This window comes from Sipha flava, unplaced genomic scaffold (genome assembly GCF_003268045.1).
Source record: "Sipha flava isolate LNK unplaced genomic scaffold, YSA_version1 129_pilon_pilon, whole genome shotgun sequence".
NCBI classification, from domain to species: Eukaryota; Metazoa; Arthropoda; class Insecta; order Hemiptera; family Aphididae; genus Sipha; species Sipha flava.
This window is the reverse complement of record NW_020271755.1, coordinates 737,900-756,471: the sequence shown is the minus strand read 5'-3', so window position 1 is coordinate 756,471 and position 18,572 is coordinate 737,900. Positions and strand designations below refer to the sequence as shown.

The 18,572-nt window shown below is 41.5% G+C and overlaps 1 protein-coding gene across 1 annotated transcript in view; it reads left to right on the top strand.

Annotated features, from left to right (window-relative positions):
* LOC112694408 (dachshund homolog 2) overlaps nt 1-18,572 on the top strand; it is a 104,991-nt gene that overhangs the window by 65,385 nt on the left and 21,034 nt on the right. Inside the window, exons 6-9 of the mRNA XM_025569858.1 lie at nt 5,608-5,687; nt 5,797-5,970; nt 6,647-6,859; nt 12,777-12,860. Coding sequence (XP_025425643.1) covers nt 5,608-5,687; nt 5,797-5,970; nt 6,647-6,859; nt 12,777-12,860 — 551 coding nt within the window. The remainder of the gene's footprint in view (nt 1-5,607; nt 5,688-5,796; nt 5,971-6,646; nt 6,860-12,776; nt 12,861-18,572) is intronic.

Below are 18,572 nucleotides of genomic sequence, written 5' to 3'. Positions count from 1 at the left end.
GGGTCCGCGCGACTTGTGCCGCATGTCACTGTCACAAATTATTTTCAACTACTATTATTATTATTATTATTATCATCATCATTACTATTGTAAACGAATAATATTCCGTACGTATGCGAGTGCACGAAAAAAAAAAAAAAAATAAAACGTTTCTGATTTAGTCGAAACGCCTTTTTTTCTTTCTTTTCTTTCTCTCACTCTAAAGTGGGTGTGTGGCTAGTTCTAGTTTGCCGGCCGCCAGCTGCTAATTACAAGGCACTTTGGCGTTTGTATGTGTGTGTGTGTGTGTGTGCGTGTAAACGTATTGTAAACGTTCGTGTCATTCCAATCGAAATACGCGTTATCGGTCGACACACATCTATATATCTCCATAACGCGTGTATTGTGTATACGCTCTACACATAAAAAAAAAAAAAAAATAATAAAAAATAAAAAAAATACGACTAATAATAATGGATCGCCGGGTGGGCGATGTATATATTATTATATATTATAATGCGTACGCGCGTTTGTTCGGACTGAATGTATAATAACAATAATGATAACATTATCGGATATTATCGGTTTGTATGCACGTGTTACGCGCCGATCAGTAGGGGTTATACTACGTGTATGTATAGGCTCTCTTCCGGTCCAATTTCTGAGGTACAAATTTTTTCAAGTAATAATATAATGTTTGCGATCGAATTCCCCGTGGTAGAAAGGTCTGTCACGATTGCAGTCGCCATCGCCGCCAACGTCCTGTCGATTTTGCCTTTTATACTGTCAAAACCAAAACTCCGTTTCGTTCGCGTTTTAATTCCCTCCATTACTGCGAATCCGTTTTAATAATTAACTCCCTCTTTCTCGCTTTGAACTTTTAACCCTCTGAAAAGAAATTAATAATCTTGTTTTAAATGTATACAAATTCGGTTTTACGCGAGCATGTCTCAAAGGAATGTGCTTCGGGGGCGCACGAAACTTTCCCATTAAAAATCTCTACGTCACTTACAAATCGTCCGGAATGACATTGAAAGTAATTCTAATTACTATACACATTTATTATACAGCTGTTCTCTTTTACATAATGTACAACATGACATACGATCAGATATGCCCGCGAACCGACTTCTGAGTAAAACATATCTTTTTATTTTTAACCTTTTTAATTTCTAGCGATTAAATACATTCTGTATATATGTTAATTGGTTATTACTAACCCTTCCAAATTATAATTTTTATTTTTTTTTATCTATTTGCAATCCAACCTTATTTACTTTCGTTTCGAGTACATTATGTAACGTGTACGGTTTTTAATTTATATGGTTTCAAAAGACATTATACTGTGCATATAACGTACATAAAAATTGCGACTTGGTTAATAAATTTTTAAATCTAATATCGATGATAATTGATCAGTATTATTATAACACGTATGTGTGTGTGTGGTGTGACGACGATGGAAAAATAAATAGTACTATGGGCGTACCTATAAAACCAATTGCACGGCAGGTCTGCTGTACGATAATAATAGCTGGTTACATTATACACGTATACATAACACGTATTAATAATATTAAATATATAAATCATTGCGATTGCGCCCGGGTGTGTAATGAATTGCAAAACATTGTTTTACCGCCTCCGGTATGATTATTCGATAATAATCACGGTACATAATATATGTAGGCCTAATTGTACCTCCGTCGAATGTGTAACATAACATTCCCGTTGATTCCGGATCTCGTCTGTTTCGGATTTTCGATCGTTTACTCGAACACACATTGCGCATAAACTTTCCGCGCAAATATATTAGACGTGCGTGTGTTGGTGCATGTATACGTGTCCGTACCCGTATAAAACATATACTCACTTCAACCACTACCGCCCGACAATTACGACTATGTCGATTAATTTAATATTAAATCCTCTCTGCAGCTCGCTCACCGATGCAGCGTGCACACTCGACCGGCCGCCGACGAATCTCAGATTTCGTTTCAATTAACATGGTCCCGGGTCCGGAACGTCGGAGTTTAATATTATAATCGTAAGGAGTTTTGCACGCGTTGCACACACACAGGATACGTGTGTATTAATAATCATAACTCAAAACGGCAAAGCCCCCCAAGGGTTTCTTCGGTGCTACACACGCAAGCGGACGGGGGTAGAAGACGTTGCTGCCGTCGCCGCGCGTTTCGCTCCAGAAATCTTATACTTATTACGTATTCGACCCTTCTGCATGTAACGGGCAAAAGTTTAAAATCCTCTGCCGCCGCCGCGCGCCCGCGTCTACTGCAGCAGCGGACGAAACGACCCTCTAGCCCCGAGGCTGTTTCTCGGGTTATTATTGTTTCACCGCGCCGTCGAATCGGATTTCGATGATGTGCTGCTGCTACTACTGCTGCTGCTGATCCTATATCACAACCCCTTCAACAAATTAGCATGACGGCGGCTGTCGTTTCTGTCGTTGTAACAACGGAGGACCTCTGCTGTATGCCGCCGCCGCCGACACTCTTTTCGGTACGTTTCGCGTGTGTTTATTAAACACAAACAAACGACACCCACCACCGTCGTTACCGTGTCGAGAGGATTAGTCAAATTGAATAAGAATATCATTACGAAGTTCCGGTCGCGAGCAATGACGACGCAACGGGATTGGAGAAAAAAAACCGAATAACGATGAAAATCAAAAGAAAGAAATAGTATACAGTGTATACGGATTTTAATAAAAGAAAAAGTAGTAATAATAATGATAAAATGGGAGGGAAAGAGGGGAAAAACGAAGAATTATCATAATTATCGAATGCCCATAACGTCGGGATTAAATAACAAGAAAAAAAAATCAGACGAGCCGGTAGAATGATAAGGGGAGCTGCTGTATTTAAATTTTAATCAAAACATCCGATTGAATCAATATGTATAGCCAACGGCGGAAATGAAAGGGAACAACATCCTAAAGACAAACAGGACTTTTAATATGCGGGCGCCCGCTATCCGCGGCGGCGGCAGTCCGGACATTCTTCTCGTCGTCATCGCGTACGGTATATATACACAAAGAACGGATTAGACGGAATATATACGATTCCGGAGCGCGCGCGCGCGGACTAATGAAAATTCACCCTCCGCACGCGATCCCGGCCGGCACAGAAGTCAAAGAACGTTACGGGAATTAATTTTCACGATATTTATTTATTTTTTTCCCCGACCTCTCTCTATATCTTTCATTCCTCCGGTACCATCAGCGAGTTCGAAATTTCTGACGTCGCACAGATAAGACGATCGAAATTCGTCCGACACCGCGGATCCGTCAAGCACTTTATCGCGCCTACGTGTACGCGCAAGAGTTTTGCGGTGTTGAGCGATCGGTCCGTCCGTATAATTAATTACAGCCGAGCATAATGTGTTGCGTGATGTCACGCGGTTCACTTGTACTTAACAACGGATCGGCAAGCATATTAATATAACACGTGAGATAACAAAACGACGGCCGCGACAAATCCCTCTCGTCTGCTGGCACAACTTATCTGCACGCGACACGCCGACCGGAATCGTAACGATTTATAATGCACGAGTACGTTTATACGTTCTCGCGCGTGCGTATTGCAACAGCAAAACCGTTTGGGGCGGGTCTGCGATTATTAATCTCGCGGAAAACACTGTTGAATTATATTTTTCGTGTAAATCGTACCCGTTATGTCGTAAACGATTTATTTTGATTAAACGAGCTTATTTTTTTTTTACTTTGAAACAGACAAAGAAATTGAGTGTCACGGAGTGAGAAACTAGCAGACGACGAGCACAAGACCGGCCGCCGGCTGAGTATCGTCATTTGCTCTTCACAAGAACTGGTTTTAAAACATAACGTCGACGGGCGACGCAAACCCTTCCGATCTCCGCGATCCCGGTCACGAACAACATCCCCTTAACATTATTACATTAAATATTTTTACTACGGTATGTGTGCCCGTACAAGACAATGGGACGATGATTTACACATTCGCGCCACGAAATTATATTTCACGCGCGCTATATTCACGAAACGCGTAGTCGTTGACCAAAACTCGTTTATATTACAAAAACCTAAAATAAACATTTTTCGTTATTTTCGTGTTGGACGCTCGTGACGACGTTTTTGACGTTCTTCATCTTCATCTCGGTATGCCCATATTAACGTATATAAATTATTATGCGAATCTCAACGCACGTTGTACACGTGTAGTGCAATACAATAAAACGTACGCGCGACAACACTAAAGTCATACGTCAAAACGGGATTGAACGTGCGTGTGTGATTTTGCGCGCCGAAAAACTGTCGCTTATAATATCGGGTTTATGTTATGTATATTCGAGGTATACACGTATTTTTTCTCTTATTTTCGACCGGAAACGACTTGTGTTTCGCGTCAAGACGAGACGGTACGTTCACTAAACACATATATAGTATAATATATGGCGTATTGCGTGACGAAAACATCGAAAATAATTAAAAACGCGTACGTTATGTCCACAAGACTGTGTGCGCGCACGTCTCATTATGCATGCTCGAGGTACAACATTTATGGGTGCACGGCGGATAGGGACCGGTGCCAGATAACAGGATCGCGCCGTTGATTTATTCGTGTTCATTGTTTGACCGACGTTTGTTTTATACGATTTCCCGGACACGGTGCGCGTAGGCGCTGCGAGCTCGCGAAACTGTACTGTTTCGTAATTTTTGCGATCTGCGTCACGCGACGACCGTGAATCGCGTCTGCAACAAATCTTCTGATATTATTATTCGGACGTACGTTTATATAATATATAAATATTTACATATTATGTAAATATATATTGTGTACGTGTGTGATGGCGGTCGCGTGTTCTGTCCGTGACCCCTCCGCGGGATACTGCCGTCGATGACGTGGTCGTCGGGATTTATACCCGTACGCGTCATCCCGATCCGACGGGACCGACTTAGATGTGTGTGCACGTGTGCGTGAGAGAGAGTGAACACGCGCGTCCGACTGCAGGGACAACATTTGAGTGCAGATGGAAATTAGTTACTTCCGTTTTTTATTATTATTATTATTAGATTTTTTTTTAAAACTATTGTTATTCCGTAATGCCCTCGCCGCGGTCGTCCATCGTTATTACGTTTAACGATTATTACGATTATTACGATTATTATATAACGCATTTGAAATGTCTTTTATACGCGCGATATCGCACCGCGAAGCGAAACGCATTAAACGCGCTGCCCCTCCGCTTGCGTACACATCGACAGCGACAGCAAAGCCTCCGAAATATGCAGATGTACACACCGCTGCCGCCGAGACGTTAAAAGCTTTCCCTCATTAAGACACACGCGGAAAGGTCTTTTTCGTTCGGTTTCCCCGACACAACACTGTATTACTACTGCTCTTAATGTCTTAATCGCTTTGCCACCGCCTCCGCCGCAGTCCACCGTCGAATTTCCGAAATGTTTTATTTATGTGCGCGCGCGTACGCTTTTGGGCAGACAACGGCAGCGGGTATTAATGGAAAAACGGTCGTGGAATAAAACACCGTCGTTATAGCATCATATTGTTATGTTACGTGTGCAATGATATTGTATGAATGTAATTTTTTTCCCTTTTTCCTATTTTACAGGGCCAACGACGAACGAGTGGGCGACATAAATCGAGCGCTGAACTTTGATCAGAAAGCAAGGGATTTGACTTCGCAGAACGGTAAGCATAACAATCGTATAACACGCGTCATCTAGACACTTACCAGTAGCTGCTATATACGAGCTTAATATAGACAATACAGATAACGGGACTTTTTACACGTCACCAGGTTCATCCGAAGGGCACAGCCCCGTGTTGAATCTTTCGAAAACGGGAGGGGATCACTCGGGACCGGCCAGCGATCACTCGGCTGGCGGCAATACCAACGTCGACGACGAAGACGACCTGGACGAGGACGACGACAACATTTCCGACGGCGAAGAAGACGACATCAAAGATCACGGTAAACAATAGCATAACATTCAATCCTGACCATATGCGCGATGCGCTCTCGGTCGGAAAGAATATTCGTTTTTCCTTACGTTCATCGGGTAAAATAATATTACCGTACACAACGGTCGGACACACACGCCCTGCGTATACAATGTAAATGTAATTTATAATTGTCGACAGAGACAAAAAAGTGAACAGGACGGGGATGAGGGGGAGAAGAAAACAAAAAACGAATTATACACAAACCATTGGAAACGAAATAATATCGAAACGAAGAACGTGCGTTCTACTCGAGTGCTTATTTGACACGGCAACGTTCGGTATAATAAAGAGAAAAGCGGAATGGGGAAGGGGGTAGCGACGGCTGTGGCGTGTAACCCGACACGACAGTACGTACTTTTATGATGTACGTTTTCATTCAGTTAAAACGATCGGTTTTGGGTGTATTGTGTTCGTTATTTGTATTTATCATTATTCGATCGGTTGAGTAACAATATACCGCGGTCGATTATGTACTGTATCAGAACGAGGCGGCATAGGTTACGTAGAGGGCCCCTAGAAGAATATTCGTCGTAATAACGATTTACTTATCGCGGTCTTATTTCTTTTGCTGCTCGTTGCTTCCATCGATACTCTAACGATAAACGACCGCACAATAAACTCGCCACTGTTCGATCTGATTTCAGACCTCAGCGACAATCCGGACGTGGGAGGTAATAGCAGCGCGCACGGTAGCGTCACGCCCCCGCCACAGGCGTTGAACTTCGGTTCCGCCGGTTCCGGTGACATGGGGTTGCCGTACATGACCACCGAGTCGTTACTCCGGAAGATACAAGCACTGCTGAAGGCCGCCGCCGACAAGATTCGAGACGACGACCGCGCGTTGAACTTCGAAAAAGGTGAGTGATGCGACTCGAAATCAATCGATAATATGCGACGGATGTAGATTTCGATATTATTATAAACGTTGTTTGTACTCCCGATGTAGTTTTTTTCGTTTACCGCGCAGTGCGATTGGTCAGCTAACGCTCGTAATGTTATATCGTATGATTTATATGTACAATATTTATTAAAAAAAAAATGACAAACTACGAGCGTGTTATATCATTGTAGTAATTAATAACGGTCCGGGTTGTTTCTCGACGATTCGAATATTTACGTCGGTCTCGCTTTGTGGTTTCCTCCATTCCCCCTCTAATTATTTTCGGATACGATAAATAATCAAGGAAAGGCGAGACGATTGCACCTCGACGCGACACGGTCGTTGGTCTTAAAGATCGCCCGCACAGTTATAGCGCATATATGTGTGTAAAGTTCAGTTGTGTGCAACGGCGTACTACGAGCGTATTCATTATGTCGATAATATGTAAATCATAAACTGACGAACATTGCAGGCGTAGGTACCTCCTGCAATCGACTCGACTATGGATTCGTTCGGCCCGTGGACCGCGACGTCGATGTTTTTCACGGGCCTAGTCGATCGGATTGAAAAATGTGTCGATTCTTCGTCGTCACACGTTTGTTTTCCGAACGTTCAACAATAAATTATTCACGACAGCGTACACGACAGATAAGTCGAGACACGCGTGGCGGCGTTATAATTCGATTAGCAACGGTCGTTAAAACCGAGGCGGTGACATTTTATAGGATCGGTCACCGCGCGCGTGCGTTGAATTTTTTTTTTTTCTCGCGATTATTAACTACGTATATAGGTGTATAAGATGTAACTCCTCGTGTATTTTTGATGTCGGACGAAAACACAACAATCCGGTGCGTAATATTCCTCGATCATCGTATGTTATACACGAAGCGGAATTCGACGGACGAGTTCGTGGGACTCATAACCGGTTGAATATCGTGTGCACACACAAACACAATATCGGAAATGTTGAACAGGAATACAGTTGTACACTTGGGCCTGCGCGCGTTGAATTCCTTGCTCGGTCGGTAGTCAACAGTATTGAATATTTAAAATGATCGTAAACCCGTCTAATAGTTTCGCGGGGTCTTATGATTTGTGACGGGTCAGCAGTCGTAGATAGCGGTTCAGAGGTCGCGGGATAGACCGAGTATTCGTATTTTCGATACGCTTAAACAAACACACGCGCACATACGAACAAACGTTACACGCGTCGAGTCGGGTTTTTTTCTGACACGTACCGGTCACGCCCGGGCACGTCGACTTCGGCGTCGTTCACGATAAATCCAACGCCGAATCGTAATTAAATTCGCTGAACGAGAGTGATGTTATAAATATCGTAGTAGAACGCCGTCAAATGATACCAAATGTACCCCAACCGAATACTACGTCGTGCGGTTGACACGAACGATCGTGTACAATATCAAATTGGATCCGTTTCGATCACGCCCAGTCGGAACAAATCGATATAAATTAATAATTATATTAATAATAATAACGATAAAATGTTAAAAAAAAACTTGCCGCGCCGTTGTTGCTGCAATAGTATAGTGTGGGTATAACGCGATAAATTAATCGTCGCGGATTACTGTTATTTCAGCTCTCCGCCTAAGCCGTCACTGCCGCCGCCGCGTGGAGAGACACGAAATAATAATAAAAAAAACAATTTCACCGCGTGCATGTATAAATTATTATTGTGCGCCGGTTTGTTGTGTGTGTGTACGCGCACAGTGTATATATACTCCGTGTGGTGTGGCATACACTTGTATAATTGGCCACTCGTACCATTTATTCCCATCACGAACTGACCTTTAAGAGTCGTGTTCCGCCGACTCTCACGGGAGACGCGATGTTCCCTTCCCCTGCCCCCCTCCCAACAACGATCTATCGTTCCCCGCCGCCCCGGTAATGGATCATTCGTACAAATTATCGTTTTAAAAAACGACCGTTTTCATTAAATTACATATGAAATTATACCGAAACGGATAGACGTAAAAAGACACCTCATCACTACTACCACCTGCGTGTGTTTGTACGTCTGTGTGTGTGTGTGATTTTCGGGTATATATGTGTATTCTCGTTTCTATTTTTTTTTCGTTTCGTTTGTTTGTAGTAAATACAATTCCGTGCGCGCGTTTAAATAACAACAATTCCCGCGCAGGCTTCAATCAATTCCGAAACGTATACTTAACACACACACACTCGCATCGTACGTATATGTATACGGAACAGACACACATAGCACAGTCCCATTTGATTTTGTCGGGGAACGCCCACCGTTTTTGGTCGAAAATATTGAGCCACAGAGAAAACATCTCGTCTTCATGAAATGCCATTTAATTCGGTCGACGTGCGGCGGCGTCGGCTGTTGTGATTGCTGCGCGCACACGGAACCCGAGGCACGAAAATATATAATATACTTAATATAATGACCAAAAAACCTGGTAAAAAAAAAAAGAGACCTATTACTTTGGAAAACAAATGTACGCTCCAAGGCCTGCCGAGTCGAAATTAGGGCTTATTATCGTATATGTACACGCGCGTAGAGGCGCCTGTAATAAAACACGTTGTCCATATATCACACAAGCACACGGGCACACGGGCACATCGACAAATAACACATATCGACGTATAATTTCACCGGTCGATCCGCCGCGGGAGCTTGCGTGCCGCGCGCGCGCTCGCGTTATATAGTTTTAGGGTTAGAACCACGAGCGTGTGCTTGTAATAATATTAAAAACCCCTTCGGGACGACGAAGTAAAGCCAGCGGTGGCCTGTTATCATGTCCTGTAGTCCGATGTCGACGGCACGCGAGACCGTGATGCAACGGTTCCTTAAAATTCCATTTTCGTTTCCGCTCAAATTAAAAAAAAAAAAATTAAAAGTATCATACACGTTTGGCCAAAGAAATTAATATTATTCAAGGTTTTTTTTTCTTATTTTTTTTTTATACTCAAAACAAATTTCTACGGAAAACACTACGCTATTGAAGAATAAAATATCATTCTGAAATTCCGTTTTCGAGTTAGGTAAAAAAAAAGATTTTGTACTCTCGTGAACATTTTTATATTCCATTTAACGACGTCGATGACCACTGGGAATCGTATTATTTGAATGTTTTTACTTAACTTTATCACTAAATTAATTTGATTGTTTCGTATAAAATACTACACGTACGGTATGGAAATTATTATGCAAGCGTTTAAATTGCATGTTTCGAATTAAATACAGTTCTTAGTAGACGATGATGTGCCCGTTTGCCCATGAAAATCAGTTATAATAATTCAACGAAACGCAGAATAATCGATAGAAAACGATAGTTCAATAAATTTGATCGAATCGAAGCTTTTCCGTGCCGACGGAAACGTTATATGTTTAGCCGTTAACGAAAAAAGACAATATCCGATGTGGAGGCGAACCCGCTCGTGAACCATACGCCCATATTCGTTGCATTCGGACGGCGCAACGGTAAGTAGAATAGTACTACGTAAGCGATGCCGTCCGTAACATAACGCGTTTGCAATATCCAACAGATCTGGCTTCTTTCCTACATCGGTCTGCACACAACGTGTTCCGTTCCTTTTTCCTTTCGTAAGCTGCTGAGCACGACCGCCGCGCGCTGCATCGGTCTTGAACTCGCGCGTGTCCCCAGACAAGCGTACCGCGCTCGTACAATACGGTAACCGACCGCGTCAGCAGCAGCGGTAGGTAGCAAAGCGCGACGAGGATACGACAACGATATTCACTTAGGGAGACATTTGCGTAAAACATAAAACGAGCCCGAGGAGAACACGGTGTTTCGCGCGCACATAAATCTGATCGGCACGCGCGCCCCACACGAAGCGGATGCCGGAGACGCGCCGGACAAGTGTCGACCGTATACTGTTGTGTGTCTCGCGTGTACGCGCGCAACGGTTATCGAGCGGGTGACCGCCGCGTACGAGAACAGCGTAATATGTTTTTCTCCGGTTCCGCCCACCTCCTCCTTGCCCGCGTTTTATTCCTCTAGAAGCACCTAGCCGATAGCGGGTTGGGTTAGTGTTAAGCGTGCAGCGTAGCTTTTGTCGCGTTATTCCTTCTTATCCGGTACGAAGGAACATTTACGACGGTTGTCGTCCGATGGCGACGGCACGAGCCGAGTTCAAGTCTCCGCGCTCGCAGCGGTAGCCGAGACGTCGTCTAACTTAGCTGTAATGCGCGCAAACTGCGGCCACGGTTTCCACCGGGTCCTCTCAGCCGTTACCGTCCGCACAACGATGCGTCCACGGTCGATCACTGCGGATTCGACTAGCATTTCCGATCGTTGTGTCTCGCGCGCGCGTCTCTCTCCGCGTACGATTCGTATCGGATTGCGCCGCCGACGCGTTTTCACAACGCTACACCTCACCGCGAGTTTCTGGACTGCGGTTTCCGTTCGTTTCGTGTCTCCATCTCGTCGCTCCTGACGCACATTACGTAATGTAACGTTTTTTTTTTGTGCTGTTCTACGTCTCGACAGAGCCGGTTCGGCCACATCACACGAAGTACTGTCGGAGACACCTGTTTTTTTTTTTTTTTTTTTATTTCACTTACTCGCATTTATTACACACGATAATACATCCGTATACGGCGTACGAGATTATATTCGTTCGTGATCCGATTGGCGTCGAGTTTTTACGACTTTACCGGGAAACGTTACGGCAAACATAAACGGGCGTTGTGCACACTGGTTTCAGAAAACGCGTTTTTGTAATTTTTTTATTTTTTATACAAGTACACATATATTTATATAGAATTTCGACGAAAAATAATGCGTTTCAAAAAAAAAAAAAAAACAATCGCTATTTATTGAGTACCTAATTTTCAGAATTGAGATTAATAATGCCGCCTCGGGTGTATAGCGGTGGAGAGCGGACGCGCGTCGTCGCGTTGTTATTATTGGTTCACGTTCTCCACAATATACGTATACTGATTTATGTGTCAATGCTGGGCCGTTACCATCATCGATTTTTCTCGTCGTGTTTTTTCATTAGCCATATTATTATGATAATAGTAATAATATATTGTCTACACCAGCGATATTCGGTACCGATTGAAAATAATCGTGATAATCGTCAATGTGGAACGCTAACGCTCGCGCGTCTTTTAGAAATATATAGCCCATGAGTTTATGGCGATGAAAAAAAAAAACAACGCACCGCGCGACATTTTTTTTCTTTTGTATATACATTTCCCGTGTTAAACTGGAAAAATTAATGAGCCCAAAACCACGGGACGGCGGTGACTTAACTGAATTATCGAAACCGAAAACACTGTCTTCTGTGTAAAATAATATACGAAACGGAAACCAAGAGAAAAATGATAAAATCATACAATCTCCCCAGGTGTTGTTTTATGTTGTGCTTACGCTACAACGGTGGCAACGGAAACCATCTCTCGCAAAAGTTATTCAAATCGCTCGCGGCCGCTTCTTGTATTTTCCCTGAGTGTTATGTTAGTATAAATATGTATTGCATCACACACACACACACACACACATACACACACACGTATAAGATCTCGAGTGGCCGTACATGAGCAAACAGCCTTAGGTGACTAACTGACACGACCCTTCAAATCGGGATTAACGCAATGTATCCCCGCCAGACTTCGATAACTCCTCTTACGCGTACACACATAAATATAGTGTGCGCATATCTAGCAAATGGGTTTCGCGTATACTTTATGAACGTATAAAATGACATTGTAACAATCGTTGTACGTGTGTGTGTGTCACTACCAATGTCGGTACATGCAAGATATGGTGTGTAAAACATTTTACGTATATCGAAAAACATGCGTCGTATTTTGTAAATATTATAACATTCGACTTGCTCGTTGATCTTAATTATTTATTTTTCGTTTTGTTTTATTCCAGCCGAGTTGAAAATGGACGTACTCCGTGAGAGGGAAGTCAAAGGAAGTCTAGAACGACAGTTGGTCGACGCCCAAAAGCTGCGGGGTAAGTGATGTTTTCGTATGCACTTGAAATCTCATTTTCCGTTTATTATTTATACAAGTACTCTGCGCCCTTTTTGTTTTTCAAACAACTCGTGAATTTTTTCCACTAAACTACACTCTGTGGGGTGTGTGGTTACCACGAGTTGTTCGTATCTTAGTGCCAATGTAAATTCGTTGAGGGTGGTCAAAAACTCTGAATCGTACTGATGAACAATAAATTTGAGTATCCTGTTTAGGATTAGGTTACACGTGCTGCTGCTAATTTACAGACGCGCACATATACGAATACAATACGTATAATATTATATTATATACATAAACGTACATTCGATGAACCTTGACTGACCGTCTGTTTGACACAAAAACTAGAGTTCCATACACACGCCACGCGATGTGTATACATATTGTATACGGTATATGTGCGCAAACACGTCCAGGAAAAAAAAATAAAATATATAAGATGTACATTCGAGAAATATAATATCTTCCGACCGAGAGGAGTATATATAGTATTACAACAACAATGAGGGGGTGTATTTCATTCGAGTATTAGCATAAAACAAAACAAACTGGCCACCGGGATTTCCCCATACGGATTTCCGAATCGGTTGACAGTGTGTAAACGTATATGTCTCGTCTCCATTTGTGCGGACTACCCAAAAGCTTCGTCTTTCTCTTTCTCCTCGTTGTATTTATATGTATATATATTTGTGTGTGTGTGTGTGTGTGTGTGTGTGTGCATACGAGTATATATTATATTGACCAGTCCATTTAGTGTATTAGTCATATCGGATTTCATGGTCAAGAACTAAACACAACGTTGACAAAAACAAAATCATTTCGATTTTCCTTTCACCTGAAATGCGCGTACGTAACCCGATTCGCTATATTACTGCATGGGGTGTTGGAGAGAAGCTTTTAGGCTTATTATATATATATACATGTATATGTCAATAACCTTCGGATCAGGGCCCTTATAAGTGTTGTGCATCTCTGTGTGTAAGTCTCTGTGTGTATTTTATTTTTTTCGCTCTTTCTCTATCTCTCTCTCTCTATCTCTTTAAACGTAATCCATACCGACTGATTAAGTTTAATTGGCCGATCGATAATTTCTTGTTCATTCGTCCTGAATTCCGAATCATCTGCGCTCTCTTCTTACTCGCTTGTTGTTTATTATATACGACCACTATACGAACAGAGTAGTGAAACTGATGGCGGGGAAAATCGGAGGAAAACATTCGTGGAAGGAGGACAAGGGGTTTCATTAAGGAAACGGCTGAGTGGGCGACAGCGATGATCATCTCTTAGAATTAAACACTAATTAGATCCCAAAGGGGCGGTGGGAACGCATAAATCACTCTCCGCTGATTGGACAATTGACAGAGACATAGTTGATTGGCAACACTGATCGTGTGCTAACGAGGCCAAACATTAATCCGTCTCCTATTCATCGCAGTCCCTTGTATATATAGTATATTATTAGAAAATACAACGTCTGGACCGTTCCGATGCATGAAAGGTAAAGTTAACAATATCATGGCCAATCAATATGGCGTTATATTTACTTTTCTCATATTTTTAAACGTAAAACAAACAGAACATTTTGAAAAAATGGGCAAACATAAATTGCGCCCAAAGAAGGAAAACAATTGAAAATTGCGCCAGGTGTTTTTTAGGTACAAATTTCTGTATAGTAAATTGCGCCCAATAGAAATATTATTTTTATAATAGTCATTAAGCATTACCCAGACACCACAAGGAGGCAACTCTATTACTGTCTTCCAAAAAAGTTTTTTTTGGTTAATTTGAAATGAATAAATTAATTAATAAAAATAGGAAAATTAATTTTTTTTTTTTAAATATTATGGTATTAATTATAGTTTTTTAAATAATTTTTATTAAGTTAAAAATGTTAATAATAAAAAATACAGTTATAAGTTATCTGCATAGTATTGAGACATCATCTTCACATATTCAGCTCTCGTAATAGTGTTTTCATTGTACTGTTGAATCATTTTTTCCATTTTTTGAAATTTTCTTTTTGATTTGGTATTTTGAAATATAGGTACAAATGAAATGTATGAACCTATAAGGTTCATTTATACTATTCATTTTTATATAAATTTCAGATTGCAACTCTAATACTTTATCCATATAATTATAAATTTAAGGTTACTTAGATAGTAAATACTATGGGCGCAATTTACTATACCCATTTTAGATCCCTAAAAGTCCCGGGTGCAATTTACTATACCTATTTTAGAACCAAAAAAAAATCCCGGGCGCAATTTACTATAATATTGTACTACTTATTTAATGTGGGCGTGATTTACAAACACCCGAAAAAATCTAAGAGGAGAAAAATGAAGAAAATATTTTATTATATTGTATATACAGAAATCGTTTGGGAATTTCGTTGTTTCTAAATTAAAATATCAGTTTCTTACGAGTGAAACATATAAATAAAAAATATATATACAAACAAAAGAGTTTAATACCTATATATATATTCCTTAAGTATTAGTTTCTTTATGTCAATAAACTTTTATAGTTGATAACTTTGAAATATATTTTCGAACCAAATTAATTTCTTTGTACCGTTATGCAGAAATAAAACACTTTGCGTCATGAAACCGTTTTTACTTAATTCCACCAAATGCCTTACGACATCATGCACCGCCGCCTCCATCGTTCATTGTTTGGGAGTATTACGTTTTAATTAGATAATTGATATTTACTTTTCCGAATGAAAAGAAATTACACCCTCGTAAATTCTCTTGTGAATCAGTCGTAAGTTGGTGGCCTTTTGTTTTACCAAAAGGGAAGGGGGGAAGCACGCGCTCGTTTCAATGTCTTGTACACGACAACTGACAATAAAAACCATTGTCAAGAAAGCCAATGATCACTATACACCGTCTGCTTACGCGCGCACCGTATAACCATATACCCTTTTCTTAAGCTGTATTATTATTACTATTATTAGCCGCCACTGACATTTTCAAAGGTCGTTTCCGCCCCAGGCGGACCATGAAGTTTTTCCTTTTCCGTTTCTCTGTGCCGCATATATAAATACCAAGTCACCGGCCTGTCCCGCGTATTCGTAATAATTAACTCTCGGCCGCGTGCGCGTGAGCCATCGCGATGGCACGTGGAGCGAAGGATACGAAGGATATTGATATTTTCGTGTTGGTCGTATTACGTCCAATGAAACAATTACTATTATTATTATTGTTATTATTATTATTATTATTATTATTAAGAAACGCCGGCAAGGAGGGAGTTTTTGGGGGCTAAAAGTGGAGATCAAAAAGAGATATGGAAACGTTTTAATAATAACGATGGGCTTCGCATTTAACCCTTTTTTCTTCCGCGTCCCCCGTAATTAACCGAAGACAATGGAAGGGAGATTGGAAGCCATCCGTCGTTAGTACACTGCCGTGTGCATGGCCATCAATATTTTTTCCTTCGGGTGTGGAATGCAATAAATGTAATTAAAGTGTGCCCGCCGCTGCCGCCGCCACCACTACGATTTCCCGGCGGTTTCGTCCGAAACAATCGAAATTTATTTTATTAAAAACCATTTCAACTGTGTGTGTGTGTGTGTGTGTGTTTTTCGTTATACGTTCTACTGACGAGTCGACGTTTATGTATACATGTATTTATTTATTTTTTTTATGTTTTGACCGAGGGTAAAATTCCTGACCCTCTTTTCTACTGTAGCTAGTAATTATTAATATTGTGTATAATAATTTCCAGATATTAACATGACGATAAAACGCGCGCCGTGATGAGTTCATAGGAAATCATTAAACTAGTACACTTATTCGTAATATTATGCACATAGGGCATTGGCTTTTGTTTCTACGTTAAAAAATTAAAAATATCGGCGTGTTTGGGTCTATACGTTGTAGACTACGATAAAATAATAACTAATAAGATCTGAGGCATCGAAATTTCAATTCCTCATTGTACGCAATCGTCATCGTTTTTCGTGTTTCGTATACAATTATTTCCACACACATTTACTTTCGGAACCATCGCGGTCTGTTCGTATGTTCATACATTTTATTTAATAATTTGACTTCCCATTAGAGAACAATATCGATTTTTCGTACGTTCATAATACACTTTCGTCATATATTTCTGTATTTTTTTCTTGATATTATACTGCAAATCGTCGTACTATTAGATTATATTTGGTAATAGTATAGGTACTATCAGTCGTACGTCTATTACACGTAATTAATCGTTCGATTAATATTTGCGTCACTGTATAGAATCAATTGCTATAAATCAGCGATGACGGAAAACAAACAAACTTGTTTTTACTGTGTATCTGTAGTTCGTCTTAAGTTTCGTAGTATTTTAATACCCAAATATAAATGGCAAGAACCAACATTTAGCCGTGTTCCGATTAGTCGTGTTACAGCAGCAGCTGCTGTTAATATTTTATTTGCAAATTTGTGCTTTTTTATTTTTTTAACCATAATGTTGGTATCGATTTTATGCATTCCGACAGAATTTGCAATTAACACACCCAAGTCAATTACTAAGGGATGGGTGGGCGAGTAACTCAAGGGGGTGTCTAGTTACGTTTCACAGGCATTTCCGGTCGGCCGCGTGACATCTAAAAATTCGCTTCCGTTCGCCAGTCACGTATACGAGCATCGAACGTCGCGCGTACTTTTAATGCCGTGTCGCCTCGACGATCGTCGGAGTGGCAGGGCGAAAAAGTTTATGTAATATCGTTCGACGAGACTTAACCGCCGCAAATATTCAAACATGAATCATCATTACCGAGCTTGGCACGCACGGTGCATCATAACCATTTGCCTCGCGCAGTATAATAATAATATGTATAATATAGCAACGGGCCCCCCTGTACTTCAAACGCCGTTAAGGTTTAAAAAACGAGGGCGAGAAACGTAGAGGTACAGGAAAGGTAGAAGGAGAAGAAGAGTCGTCATTTTGTCGTTATCGATGTTCTTGGTTTAGAAGAGAATATCCCAAGACGGCTCCGATGACGATGCACAGGGGGCAGCACAAGGCATCTAGCGTAGGCAATCAACTGCACACTCAGGCGTTGCCGGATGCGTCCATTCAGTCCCCGTGTTCGGTGGAAACAAATATCTAAATAAAACGACTATTTCTATTATTATATCTATTATTATTTAAATTATTATAACTACTATTATTATTATTATAGTTATCGCCAAGTGCGTGTGCGTGAATGAGCGAACACACAAAGAACGGGTTAAAACACACTTTACATCACGTGGAGGTGCTGGTAACGGCGTGGTCAGCAATCCGACTCTGGGCTTTGATGTGGGCTTCTCGTTCCGCGGGTTGTGGGGGTAGAAGTAGGAGAGGGTTTATCCCGAAAACAAGAGATGTCAAACGGTGCTGTGGTCTGCAAACCGTTACGCGACCCTTGGTCGCGGCACGTTTTGTATTTCAAAACCTCTCGTTCAGCAGGGCGGCCTTTTGTCGCGCCCAGCGAGACCCGTCGCCCGGATTTAATAATAACGCGATTTTAATCGAAGTCGAGCACATCAAAAGCACGGCCGTTTCTTTGTGATCATTTCACGGATGCAAAGTCCCCACCTCGTCAGACCAGCACCCCGGTGCCGCCGTCCACCGCCGCCGCGCTGGAGCTACGACCTCGGGGTGTTAAATATTCATGGGCTCAGAAATCGAATTTTCGTCGGCCAGC